The sequence below is a fragment of the Helianthus annuus genome, chromosome 11, assembly GCF_002127325.2.
Source record: "Helianthus annuus cultivar XRQ/B chromosome 11, HanXRQr2.0-SUNRISE, whole genome shotgun sequence".
NCBI classification, from domain to species: domain Eukaryota; kingdom Viridiplantae; phylum Streptophyta; class Magnoliopsida; order Asterales; family Asteraceae; genus Helianthus; species Helianthus annuus.
The window spans coordinates 167,871,035-167,885,195 of record NC_035443.2 but is presented as its reverse complement, the minus strand read 5'-3'; the positions used below and the strand labels follow the sequence as shown (position 1 = coordinate 167,885,195).

Sequence of the window (14,161 nt, the reverse complement as noted above, 5' to 3'; positions counted from 1 at the left end):
ATTATGATATGGCTTGGCCACGCCACCCCAACCACACCCCACCATACCCATTTGAAATTAACTTTTGATCTTGAATGCCCTATACTCCATATTTCACACCATGAAACCGTCTAACGCGAGGAAAGGGGACTTCCCCTCCACGCACTTGACAACCCAATTCGAACATAATTCCAAAACTTTCAAACCAACCCCTATACTTTCCTTTCCCAAACAAAACACCCCTCTTATTATTTGTTCCCCAATAACAACACTCCGTACAAACCCCACGCTCCTCAACTCTCCATGACGGCACCCAATCGATCCCCTATGCGCGTCCTAATCCGACCACCATCATCATCACCCACCCCACCACCGTCAACCACCACTCTTCCGCCACCCTTACCCCCACCCCCACTCCCACCTCTCCCTCCACCCACACCATCCCGACAAAACGGCGTCGTTGTAGTCGGCTTCATTGGCCGCCGTAAATCAGACGTGAGTCAATTAATTAACCGGATTGTAGATGACAATGTGTTCGGGTCCGGGAACGCTGACGTGGCACTGGGGTTTGATAAAACAGGGGAGATAAGTGATGAGGTTAAGGATTGGTTAAAAGAAAGGGAAATTAGTTATTATTATGAAGATGCAAAAGGGGTTTTGTATTTGCAGTTGTGTTGTAGTAAGTGTCCGGTTTTCGACCGGTTTTCGGAGGAGGTTTCGAGTGGGTTTGATTCGGTTTTCGAGAAGATGGAGTTTGGGGATCTGAAAGGGATGCTGTTTATGTTCTCTGTGAGTTTGTTTGGATTCAATTTGATTGGTTATTTGCTCTGTTTTGATATGATTTGCATTCATTATTGTCAATTGTGTCTTGCTTTTGTAGTGGTTAAGTGGCTATGTTTGAGCTAAGTTTTAGGGTTTATTTGATCATAAGCAAGAATTTTCTAAAACTTGTTGATTTGTGTGAAAACGGTTGTTCTAGACGGCTAGGACGATAGTTGACAGTGGTTTAAAAAGACGCACGAGGCGTTGAGGAAAACTCGTCAGGGGCAAAAGGGCGCGTGTCATGTGGTTTTGGGTTAAAGTTGGCCAAAGTTAGGGTGCGTAGGAGCTTGGTTTTGAAAAGCGAGAGACGCATAAAAGCGATGAGGTCTAAAAATGAGGCGAGAAGCGCAAAGCGCAAAAGCGATGGGCTTTTCGTACCCGGGGTGCAAGAAGATTATATAAATTTTTGTATATATCCCATAGGTGTTTAGCATCCCTTATCCAAAATATGGTTATAAATAAGGTTTATATTTCATATTACCTACATGTACAAGACAAAAAACCTATTGTACAACACTTTCATGCATAAAAACAACACAAATACACCCAAAATACATAAGGCGCGCGCCTCAGACCTCAAAAAACCCAAAAAAATGCGCTTTTCTTGCGCTTTGTGGAAAAAGCGCGCCTCAAGTGCCCTGAGGCGCTGAAGCCTGCACCTTAGTGCGCCTCGCGCCTAGGCGCGCTTTTTAAAACCCATCGTAGGAGGTTTATATGTAAAAAATCTATGTTGTCAAAATCCAAGGCTCACTGCAGGCGCATAGGTCGAGCTTGGAGCCGGGAGTCTAGACGCTTAACGCGGTTTTTTTTAAGCTAGGCACATAGTATAAACTACCGTTTTTACGGGTTTTAGGCATGTTTTAGGCTGTTTTAGGTTGATTCCATGCTTATTTAGGGATTTTTTTATGTTCTCTGTGAGTTTGTTTGAGACCAATTTGATTGGTTGTTTCGTTTTTTTTGATGTGTTTTTGAGAGATTGAATTTGCATTATTGCATACGTTGTCATGAATTGTTGTGGTGGTTGAGCTATTAGATGTAGATGAATTAGGACATTTTTAGGGTTTTGTTTGCTTATAATCAAGAACTGTCAAGTTAGATGGATTCTAATTGGGCTGGATAAATTGTATAAAAGTTATTGATTTGTGTGAAAACTGTTATTCTAGACAACTAGGTACCCATTTGACCTTGGTTTTAAAAGGCGCGTGAGGTGTTGAGGAAAACGCATCGGTAAAAAGGGCGCGTCTCATGTAGTTTTGGGTTAAAGTTGGTCAAAGTTAGGGTGCGTAGGTGGTTTATATGTAAAAACCTATGTTGTCGAAATTCCAAGGCGCGCTCCAGGCGCATAGCCCGAGCCTAGTCACTTAAAACGCGAGGGCTTTATTAAGCTAGGCGCATAGTATAAAAAACCTTTTTTAGGGGTTTTAGACATGTTTTGGGCTTGTTTAGGGGTAATTTAGACTGTTTTAGGTTCCATGCTTATTTAGATTGATTTCAGTCTTATTTTTTTTCCATTTTGGCCAGAAAATGCCCTGAAGCAGCGCCTGAGAGCCTGAAAGCACGCCTTTCAGGGTGCACCGCATTTGGTGCGCTGGGCTGCGCCTGAGCGCACACCTAGGGGCTTTTGACAACGTAGGTAAAAACAACCTAATGGGAATAAGGAAATTGTGAAAGGTTTAGACTTTAGCATCTGACTTAAATTTCTGTTATACGAGGAACGAGGTTGTATGTTCTTTGAGTTAACTAGTTCGCTAAATTTACGGTAAGAATTATAAGAACAACTGTGGTTGTAGGCAAATTGCTAAATCACACAAATACTATTCTGTTTGTTTTTAACTTTTAAGAATCCTAACTATTTTATTTTATCTTGTGTATGATTGTTGATCGTCACAATTTTATTATGATTATGATTTTTTGAATATATCTGGATTTTGCCATGATTTTCTTGGTTAGTTCAAATTTTGATACAACTTGTAGTCTTGTACTATGCAGTTAATGCGGTAAAATATCGGATATCGGTCAAGGACCGATATTTGAAATATAGGTTATCTCGGTGAGATATCGGTAATTTTAATAAAATGAAGAATTTATATCTTTAGCAATTTAACACTAATAATTCAGTGATATATCGGTTATATCGGTCAATATCACCGATAATATCGGTACCGATATTTTGACCGATATTTGACACCGATATTTTACAAAGGGACCGATATAACCGATATATCACCGATATTAACTGCATAGAACTTGTAGAAAGTTTAGTAGTTCACATTGGATTTTGTTTGATTCTATTTATTTTGTTATTAATTCTTTGTCATTTTAAATGCAGGTCTGCCACGTGGTCATATACATACAAGAGGGCTCACACTTCGATATCCAGATTCTGCAAAAGTTTCGGGTCTTGCAAGGTGCCAAACGCGCAATGTTTCCATTCGTTAAACCACAAACACTTCATCCAACTTCTTCAAGATCCCACACATCACCTTCTTCAAGATCTTCGGGGTCCGGACCTCCTATAAACCGATCTCCCGGTAAAAACGGTCCACCCACATCAGGTTCCGGGTCATACACGTCTTTATTACCCGGACATTGTACTCCGGTTATACTTTTTGTTTTCATCGATGATATTTGCGAACCGGGTTGTAACCCGGATGAGTTAGGAGAGTCCACATCATCAAACCCGTCTTCAAATAGTGTAAAAGGGTCGGGTTCGATAGTCGTGTTATCACGTCCCGTCACGAAACCCGAAGGGGGTTTCAAGAAGAAACTGCAATCGTCTCTCGAGGGGCAGATCCGGTTTTCGATTAAAAAGTGTCGAGTACTTTCGGGTTCTGAAACGGGTCCTCCCGGGTCAAGAGGTGGGTCCGTTTCCATTTCAAATCACGCACCTTTGTTTTCACTTGATGCATCGAAGGCCGTTTCGATTGTTGACCGAAAGTCAAACCAGAAAGGCGAATCGTTGGACTTTGCTACGAGTATTGTCGAAAACGTTTTAAATGGTATATCGACTTCGGATTCTCTGTTACTCGAGAGTCATAGCCAAAGTTCGAATAAAGAGGATATTATTTACATTAAGGAGTTTATTTTCCGACAATGCGATATTTTACGAGGTCGGGGGAGTTCGGTTTCAAACGCGAACAACGTCTCGTCTGGCGGTGTCGGAATGGTGGCGGTTGCAGCTGCTGCGGCTGCCGCCAGTGTAGCTTCCGGAAAGCCTTCGACAACTCCCGAACTTCCTAATCTCGACGTATGGTTGACTTCCAGTCAAACTATTTTGCACCGACTTCTTTCCGCTAAACCCGGGTTGGTATCCGAACCCGAGCCCGATCAAAACAAAAGAAGACCCCGACAAAGAAATATTATTTTACCGACAGTTGACGGTAATCACGATCCGTTAGAACTTGCAGCGACGTATTTAGATAACAGCAGAGGACTCAACACTAAATTTTCGATTTCATGGTGTCAGCGGACCCTACCTGTCGCTAAAGACGTTTACTTAAATGGTTTACCGACATGTTACCCGACTTCGCTGCACGAAACCCACTTGGTCAAAGCGTTGACTTTTTTTAAGTCAATGGTCAAAGGACCAGCCGTGCAACATTATTTGAAAAAACTAGAGGACGAGTGTACATCGATTTGGATATCGGGTCGACAGCTATGTGATGCGGTTAGTTTGACTGGTAAATCGTGCGTTCATCAGCGACATGAATTGACTGATAAACCGCATTCTAGCGGTTTTGTTTTCCTCCACGCGTGTGCTTGTGGTCGGTCAAGGAAATTACGCTTAGACCCTTTTGATTTCGAAACTGCTAACGTGACGTTTAGTTGTTACCCAGAATGCGATAAGCTTCTTCCAAGTCTTAATTTGTTAGAACGTAATACAACCGGGCTGGTTCGATCGGCATCGTGGAGTTTGGTTCGAATCGGCGGGTCGAGATATTATCAACCGTCTAAAGGTCTACTTCAAAGCGGGTTTTCATCTACCGAAAAGTTTCTTCTTAAATGGAAGTTTTATCTCGAAAAGCATAAAGAATCCGCGAGTCTACAATCGAGTCTTCTACACGGTTATTCTACAAACGGGTCAAGTAAAGATTCGCGGGTCGAAGCCGTTTCAGATGAAAAAGTAAAGAAAGCGGAAGATAATAAATTCGATGAAAACAAGAGTAATTCCGCTCAAGCGATTCCGGGTTTCACTATGAAAAAGCCGTTTTCCGAAGTTGTTGCGGGGTCTGCAGCTACAAACTCCGGGTTCCCGCCGCTTCAATCGAAGAAAAAAGTTTTGGAAAACGTTACCGTTGTCAAAATGAGTGACGGTAATGATAGTCAGGAATCTAAAAAGACGGAGAATATTTCTTCCGTTCATGAAGCCGTTAACGGGAATGGTAATGGTAGCCTGTTTTTACAAAAGGGTAGTCCCGGTAATTTAGCGATTATGAACAGTAAGGAAAGTTCGTTAAATCAGGCGGTGGTATATATCGGATTCGAGCACGAATGCCCATGCGGACACCGGTTCATATTGACGCCCGAGCATCTCAAAGGGCTTGGATCAATTTATGCGTTGGATGACGACTCTTACCGTTCGTCCGTTGAAAATCCCGAACGTAAAGGGGTAGATCTGTCAAAAACGGGTGGGAAACATGGTGGTCATGGGAAAGTCAACCGGCAGTCAAATAGATCGGTCAGAAATCCGGGGAAGCCAAAAGAACAAAACGGTGTCGCAAAAAGTGATAGTGCGAAAGAAATTGAAAAAGGCCTTCAGGCTATGACGATTGATGATGACGACAATGGCGTTTTTGCTTTACTTAATAGGAATATACCGTTATACCTAAATTGCCCTCATTGCCAGATTCAGAAGAACAAGACTGACCAACCGAATGTTCAATTTGCCGGCACAATATCACAGCTTCAGAGAATTTTTCTTGTAAGAAATTTTGGAGTATAATGCCGTTTTCGCCCTTGAGGTTTGGCCAGTTTTGCGACTTTCGTCCAAAGGTTTGTTTTTCCACATCGGGTTCCAAAACGTTTGAAATCTTGTCATTTTCATCCAGCTCGTTAACTCCATCCATTTTTACCCGTTAAGTCAGGGGTATTTCCATCTTTTTTGTTAACTTAAAGGGCAATTCGGCCTTTTTCTGGGTCTTCAGTCTATTTACATAAAAGTGAAAAAGACCGAATTGCCCTTTAAGTTAGCAAAAAAAAGATGGAAATACTCCTGACTTCACAGAGAAAATTGGTTGGAGTTGACTAGCCGGATGAAAATGGCAAAGATTTTAAACCTTTTGGATCCAGATGCGGAAAAACAAACCTTTGAACGAAAGTCGCAAAACTGGCCGGACCTTGGGAACGAAAATGGCATTTTACTCTTAATTTTTTTTCAGTGTGATCGGATATAATTTATTTTTGGATATATATGCGGAGTTATATAACTAATTTATTTATGTGCAGGTCACACCTCCATTTCCTGTTGTATTGGCTACATGTCCAGTTATTCAATTTGAGGTACCTCTTAAATGCTTTATGTAATTGTATATATCAAACTATTAATATTATTATGGGTTAGGTTAACGTACATACCCAAAAATTTATATACGAAAACTACATACTCTCCACTACTGAGCGAAAAGTTCAGGGGGTCGGCCGCCCCCTCCCGCCCCCACTATCCTTCGCCCATGCCTATGATTTTGAACTAGTTTAGGTTAAATGACTTGTTATGTTTAGGGGTGTACGAGAGGGCTGCAAACAAACCGAACGAACATGGTCGTTTGTTAAGAAATATTGGTGTTCATGAACATGTGTTCGTTTGTTAATTTTAGGCAACAAATGAAAAACAAACAATGATGAACACAAACTAATGTTCATGAACACAAATGGGAACAAACGAACACAAACATGTGTTTATGAACAGAACATATAATACACTAACACTTATTAAATATTTTGTTTGTCGGAATTTTGAAGTATTTAAATAAAATATAAAAACTAAAGGCACTAATGAACTATCGGACACAACCGAACGTTCACGAACATAAATGAACGAACACGGCCTCTGTTCATGTTCATTTAACTAAACGAACGAAATTTCTTGTTCGTGTTCGTTTGTTTAATAAACGAACGAACACAAATGAACTTCCCCCCAAACGGTTCACGAACTGTTTGCTGAACGTTTGGTTCGTTTTCAGCTCTAGATGTACGTGTACGTGCTAGACTTGAAGTTCAGCTCATGAAAACTATGTATTTTTTTAAAAAAATTAATTAGTTTTTTTTCGCTGATTGAATGCTCAGGTGTCGTGTTTATCTCCATCTGTCCCTGACCGTGAACAGAAACTGCAGTTCAGCATGGGCAGTCTGGTAATTTTGCCACCCGAGAGTTTCCTCTCACTTAGGCTTCCATTTGTTTATGGTGTGAAACTGGAGGATGAAAGTGTGTATCCAATCAGACCTTTTGAAAGTCAACCGGAGTTGACTGCTTGGATCACAAAAGGCACGGCTCTGCAGGTTTTGTCGAAGGGAAACGATCTTGAAGTGATGCAAAATTGCTGATGGTAACGGAAACTTTCTTGCATTAGTTGCTGTAATCTGCATGCTTCTGTGTGCAGTTTCACATTGGTTTCAGGTAATGAGGTTAAATCTTTTGATAATAAATTCGCAGGGCGTTTGGATTTCCGTTCTAAAAGTGTTTGGATAAACGAGTTATGTTTCAAAAATTACCTATTTACATATTTTTTGAACCTACTATGAGAGATTTTCAATTCGATTTTAAGATACGATCTTCCTCTTTTTTTACTATGAGAGATTTTCAATTCGATTTTAAGATACGATCTTCCTCTTTTTTAAAGATGATTTCCTTTTTGGTCATTTTTATCAGCTGATTATGGGATTATGGTGTGCACGGTTCGGTTCGGTTTTTTCAGTTTAAGCAACGGTTCGGTTTTCGGTTTTTGAAACAAAATTACGTAAGATTCAAAAAAAAAGTATACTCCAAGATTTAAAAATCTTTCTTAGATGTTCACATTTAAGTTATTAGGTTTAACCTTTTTAATTAATATTGTTCACATAAACCTAATATTCTAATCTATTTTTATGTTTCTCGAAAGTTTTTGTTGAGGCATTTTCTTTTTATAATACTTTGAAAATCATTTAATTTTTATGTTAAGTTTTGTTATTTCTTGTAGGCATTGGATAAATCATTTCAAAGATAAAAAACATGTTAATATTTTTATTATAAATACTTAACATTCAAGAATATAACTAATAGTTCCTAAATCAATATATAACAAACATAAAAATATTATTTTTATGTTATTCGGCTCGGTTTTTTTTCGGTTTTCAAAAATGCAAAACCGTAACCGAATTGTAAATATTGGTTTGTTTTTTTTGTGCGGTTCAGTTTTTTTCGGTTTGGTTAAATCGGTTTTTTCGGTTTTTGCTCACCCCTACTTTTTACAGTCCGTTTTACTGATTATCGGAACCATACTCTTGTGATATGCAAATGAAATTTTTAAATACTATGCTAATATTTAAAAATAATTTCTTCGGTTTCTTGATAGTTATTGCTGACTGTGCATGAGGATGGGTTGAAAAGTAGCATGTTGTCAGGTGATGCCCTTATCAACTGTAAACTGATTGAATTTTTTTTTTTTTAATAAAAAGTAGTTATGTTATCCAGCTGATTGTTTTTATTCTGTCTATTAAAATAGGTCTCTAGAAATGGCTGGTTTCCTATGGAATTCTTGGACATAATCATGCTAAATTGTGTAAGTACAATCTTTCGCTTGAGCAGGGGCGTAGCATTTAAGGGGCCGGGAGGGGCGCCCGACCCCTGAACTTTTCGCTCAGTAGTGTTGTACATGTAGTTTTCGTATAGAAATTTTTGGGTATATACGTTTTCGACCCCCTGGTTCTATAGAAATTTTTGGGTATATACGGTTTCGACCCCCCCGACGAAAACTTCAAGCTTCGCCACTGCGTTTGAGTCTTTGCTTTTATGCTTTATAGCCATACAAATAACTAATGGTTATAGGGTTTGGTTGGTATAGTCGTATATCGTTTTAGTTTTGTCGATCCAGTTTGTGGGTCCCATGAAGAAGTGAATACGGGATTCGGCATGACTAAGGATAGTTTGTTTGCATGCGTTGAGTACCAATTTTTTGCTCATTACTTATTAATGAGTCAATATGGATCATTTTTATTTCAAATGGGTCAAATAAAATAAGCTAGTATTTTTGATCCATTTACTTATTAATGAGTCAATTTGGGTCATGTTTTATTTCAAACGGCTCAAATAAAAAAAGCTAGTATATTTGACCCATTTACTTATTAACGATTCAATTTGGGGCATGTTTTATTTCAAATGGGTCAAATAGAAAAACTAATATTTTGACTCATTTACTTAGAGTTAATAGCCAAAATGGTCCCTGAAGTTTGCTCACTTTTGCCACTTTAGTCCAAAATCCAAAATTTTTAAATCTGGGTCCTTGAGGTTTGCATTTTGTTGCTATTTTGGTCCAAAAACGAAATCAGGCCAGATTTTCAAAAAAGAACCTGCTATTTTGTCTTTATGCTCAAGGGTATTTTAGTCATCCTGCCTCTCTCTCTTGAATAAAAACCCCTCTGCTATAGGAACCTGCCAGAGTTTAATAGAGAGAGACAGTTCCTATGGCAGAGGGGTTTTTATTCAAGAGAGAGAGGCAGAATGACTAAAATACCCTTGAGCATAAAGACAAAATAGCAGGTTTTTTTTTGGAAAATCTGACCTGATTTCGTTTTTGGACCAAAATGGCAACAAAATGCAAACCTCAGGGACCCAGATTTAAAAGTTTTGGATTTTGGACTAAAGTGGCAAAAGTGAGCAAACCTCAGGGACCATTTTGGCTATTAACTCCATTTACTTATTAACGTGTCTGTTTAGGTCCCATGAAGTGAAACAAGTTTGAGCTTGTTCAAGGAAAGGGCTTTTTTTGTGCATGCTCTGAGGGGCAATTGAGTCATTTACTTGTTAAAAGAATCAATTTGGTCTGAACTGGGTCAAATAAAGTAATTGTTAATATTTTCTATGTTCAATTCATACAATGTTCTAAATCATTTTATCCAAAGATTTGAAACTACAAAATGATTTTTAGTCTATAGTGTTTTTAAAAAGATTTTCTTTTTTGAGTCATCTTGACCCGCCATACTATAACAACCCGTTACCCACGTGTAGATGTTTCGTCAAATTCCTCGACAAGGGATTTATATACTCTTTCTTTTCTTGTATGAAAACAGCAATGTCTACACGACCGGCTTAAGAGTTGCACACGGCCTGTGGAATACTAGAACTACAAGATGGGTTTAAAAGCCATAATGAAAGGAACAAGAAGACCAGAGGCATCTTGAATGGCGTGGAGTAGGAACAAATAATAAAAAGTAACAAGGGTGGGGTTTAATCCTTCAGATTGACTGACTTATGACATTGGAATTATGAATATGTTGTTTAAATTTGGATTTTGTAATTGCAATATTATGTATGTATTATTTACTAAGTTAAAAATCATACATGTAATTTCATGAGTAAACATTCGGAGTCGAAATTCACAATCATGAACAGTAATTGCGGATTTAGTTGGATCCAGTTGAAGTTTTGATTTCTTAATCAAATGAATTTCTAAGAAACAAGTGGGATTTGTTCCCTCTTTTTTGGTTAACTAATGAACCTCAAAATAATATAACTTTTTTCAACTCAAATTATTGATCAAGAAGAAGTTTAGTTGTTCATAGTATGCAAATGATGATAAATCATATTTAACAATGAAGAAGCTGGACCCGAAATGGCTTGACTTAGGACTGGTGTGGTGCTTCCACAAGGTTATGATACCAGTATCAATGAGCGGGAGATGATATTAAGTTGCAAAACAGAAATGTCGTTAGCCTACCCAGAGGAAAGGAAGGGATATCTATCTCTCTGTGACCATCCTCTCCTCTCTGGTGTAAGAATAAAATATAGATTCACGAAAAAATAGATAAGCAAGTAAGAGAGCGAGAATGAGATAGTACAGGTTACCTTTCTTTCTTTCATGACATCACTAGTATTTATTTATACTATGAATGGTTATTTTTGCTTTCATGGTAGACGTGGTTCCTGCAAGGGCATAACTCTCTTAATGTTGACATCTCTTTTCCTATTGGTGGTCATATTATCATGTTATTTTGTGAGAATTTTCCACCTCAGCATGGATCTGGGTACTCTAGCCCTCTGCTCACAACGTGTATCTGACCCACCAATGGTGGGATCGATATCCATTCCTCTTCATGTGACCCATTTTGGGTAGTGCTTCTTCGGATCACCTCTAGAATTGATTGTTAGGTTATATACTGGATTTGCAAACATGAAAACCTCCTAAGGGGAGTGGGGGTGGGAGCGTGATGGCTTCCCATCACTCGTGGAAAACAACCAAACACCGCCGCCACTACCTTTCTTCACGCGTGAACATTTAAACGCGTTATATTTTCCATGCGTTGAACTTTCCAATTGTTCCGTTGCATTTTGACCGTTTGGGGTTTTTTTGAACGTTGGGGGATTTAATTTTTGAAGGTTTTTTTTTATATAAAATCAACCAAACATTCCTCTCACTCAATCCAAAAAATCCAAAAATTCTCCAATTCAATTCAAAAAATTCTCCAACTCAATCTAAATAATTTTACAACAAAGATGGAAGGTTCAAGTAAGAGAGGTTCGGGTATCGTTTCAATCAAACCCGTATCAAAACCAATCGTTAGTTCCACCGTTTCAACCCCAATCGTTTCCACACTTTCAAACCCAATCCCACCAAGTCGACCCACTAGAAGATGACACCCTCATCCGTCAATTTGCACGTGCGTATCGTCAATTTGCTATGTAATTTATGTTTTATTTAAATGAAATTTATAATTTATAATTTTAGTGTTTTATTGTTAATTTCTAAAAAAAAGAAATTAAAAAAATAGTGAGTGATGGAATTCCATCACTAGTGATGACCACCGCCACTAAAAAAAGCTTGTGAGTGATGGAATAATGGTTGATAACATGGCGGAACTTGATTGGATGTTGTGAGTGATAAGTGATGACCACCCCCACTCCCCTAATACCCATAAAGCTTTTGAAATACCATTTCATTTTTATAAGAACTAGTGATTTTTCCCGCGCTTCGCGACGGGAATTCGATCAGTATCTGTTCTATTCATTACGGTACCAACCTTCACTATAGTAATCTAAAGAACACCTTACATCGTTCGAAAACAATAAAAAGAATATCAATACTGTACCTATTGTGCTGTTATCATAGCAAACAAAACCAAAGCCGACTGCACAACATTTGTCTCGGTATCGATATTTATTTTTATTGTTTTTCCTTTCGGTAAACAAAGATCGTACTGCTACCATACCATACCGTACCAAACCGAACATCGATACCGGTATGTATTAAATTTTAGGAATATTGGATTGTAATAATCCCAACTATTCGCCGTTGGCCACCAACAACCCCAACTTTAAAAAAAACCACTGGCAGTCCTAACTACTGACATATTGGCCACCAATGGACCCTGACTAACAGAACCCTAACGCCGTTAGTCTCCGGTCGCCGAAAAACCGTTTTTGTCCAGAAAAAAGGTTTCTAAAGGTCCGATCTAAGGTTACAAAGAAGTTTGGGACGAAAATGTTGAGTTTTCCGGCCAAAAAGTTGAGTTTTCAGGCGAAAAAGAAGTTTTCCGGCGGAAGGAGTTTTCCGGCGACTTTAATAATTGGGGCCTTTATTAGAAAAAAGTTCACAAAGGTCCATAATAAGGTTACAAAGAGGTTCGAGACCAAAATGTTATGTTTTCCGGCAAATATGAGTTTTCCGGCCAAAAAACGTTTTTCCGGCAACCGCAGACTAACGACGTTAGGGTTCTGTTAGTCAGGGTCCATTGGAGGCCAATATGTTAAAAATTAGGATTGCCAGTGGTTATTTTTAAAGTTGGGACTATTGGCGGCCAACGACGAATAGTTGGGATTATTAAAATCCATTATTCCTAAATTTTATGGCTTCTTGTTTGATAACATATATCCTCCCACTACTGTAGTGAACCGAACACACATCGGTTCGGTACCAATATTTATTTTTCTTGTTTTTTTTTTTTGATAAACTAACATCGTGTCGCTAGCGTAGCGTACCGTACCAAACAACATCGGTTCAATATCTGTATTCATTTTTATGGTTTCCGGTTTAAAAAATTGTTCACTTATACAACTATGGGGCTGTTTGTTTAGCTCTTAACGAGGCTCTTAATGGTTCAGACCTCTTACTGGTTCATCACTTAATGGTTCAGACTGTTTGTTTCGCTAGTAGATGTTTGAATGATTCAGACATTTGCCTCTGAATGGTTAAGCATTATATTGAATCTGAATGGTTAAGACTTCTTATCTAAATTAGTCAGGCATTTGTCTCTGAACGATTAAGCATTATACTGGCTCTTAATGGTTCAGACCTCTTATTGGTTCAGCACTTAATGGTTCTGACCTCTTACTGGTTCAACACTTACCCATTCAGAAGTTGCCAAACATCCCCTATGTCTGTGACGATAAATGAATATCGGTACTGGTACCATGACAATTTGAACTGACTGATACCATTTGAACAACATCGGTATCGGTCCCATGTGTATGTTTTTAATGTTTTCGATTGATTGTTACCGTTCGAACAACATCGGTGTCGGTCCAATGTGTTTTTTTTAATGTTTCGATCGATGTAAAACACGTGTTGAAGTGCATGAATTGTACCGAACAGAATTCGATCCGATGTTTGTGGTAATGTACCATCACAATGGGCAGACGAATAACATGAAATGTTAAAAATATAAATAAACATAGATGCCGATTTAGATTTTTTTTTAAAGTTAACAAAAGTAAGTTATTATTGTAAAAAAAAAATTTAAAACAATAGCATGACTATAAGTTTACACTCGGTGGCAAAACTCTAAAATTGAACTGAGGGCAAATTTGTAATTTGGCTAGGAGAAGAAAAAAACAAACCAATGACAAAACTGTAAATTTAAACATGGCAAAATTGTAATTTGGTTGGACAACTGGGGAAGTGTCAGACAACTGCCTGGCGCCATTCTCCTTCACTAAATGGCATTTTAATACTTGAGTTTGCTTTCAATTATTATATCGTAACTTAAAAAAAATAATAATAACGAATAAAAAAAACTAGTTGATTGCCACCACTTTTGACCAATCAAAGAACTTAACTATTCGGATAATGTATATGTAGGATAATATACACATGTCACAACACAGCTCAACAACTTGGAGCATTGGGTATTTTTTTGCAAAACTTACTAAAAACATGTAATCAACTAACATAGC

At 38.3% G+C, this 14,161-nt stretch overlaps 1 protein-coding gene across 1 annotated transcript; it reads left to right on the top strand.

The window, feature by feature from the left end:
- Positions 1–227: 227 nt before the first annotated feature.
- Positions 228–10,352, top strand: LOC110891003. Its single transcript, XM_022138662.2, has 7 exons — positions 228–768; positions 3,131–5,722; positions 6,247–6,300; positions 7,084–7,414; positions 8,349–8,397; positions 8,499–8,555; positions 10,063–10,352. Exons 1-4 carry the CDS (start codon positions 283–285, stop codon positions 7,339–7,341), a joined length of 3,390 nt encoding a protein of 1,129 aa, XP_021994354.1. The 5' UTR covers positions 228–282; the 3' UTR covers positions 7,342–7,414; positions 8,349–8,397; positions 8,499–8,555; positions 10,063–10,352.
- The last annotated feature ends 3,809 nt before the right edge of the window (positions 10,353–14,161 follow it).

Bases quoted from the DNA above. Each gene is read 5' to 3' on its own strand.
- LOC110891003 (XM_022138662.2), top strand. From the start codon at position 283: ATGACGGCACCCAATCGATCCCCTATGCGCGTCCTAATCCGACCACCA. The intron at 769-3,130 runs GTGAGTTTGTTT...TTTTAAATGCAG, and splicing joins GGATGCTGTTTATGTTCTCT to GTCTGCCACGTGGTCATATA. The intron at 5,723-6,246 runs GTAAGAAATTTT...ATTTATGTGCAG, and splicing joins AGCTTCAGAGAATTTTTCTT to GTCACACCTCCATTTCCTGT.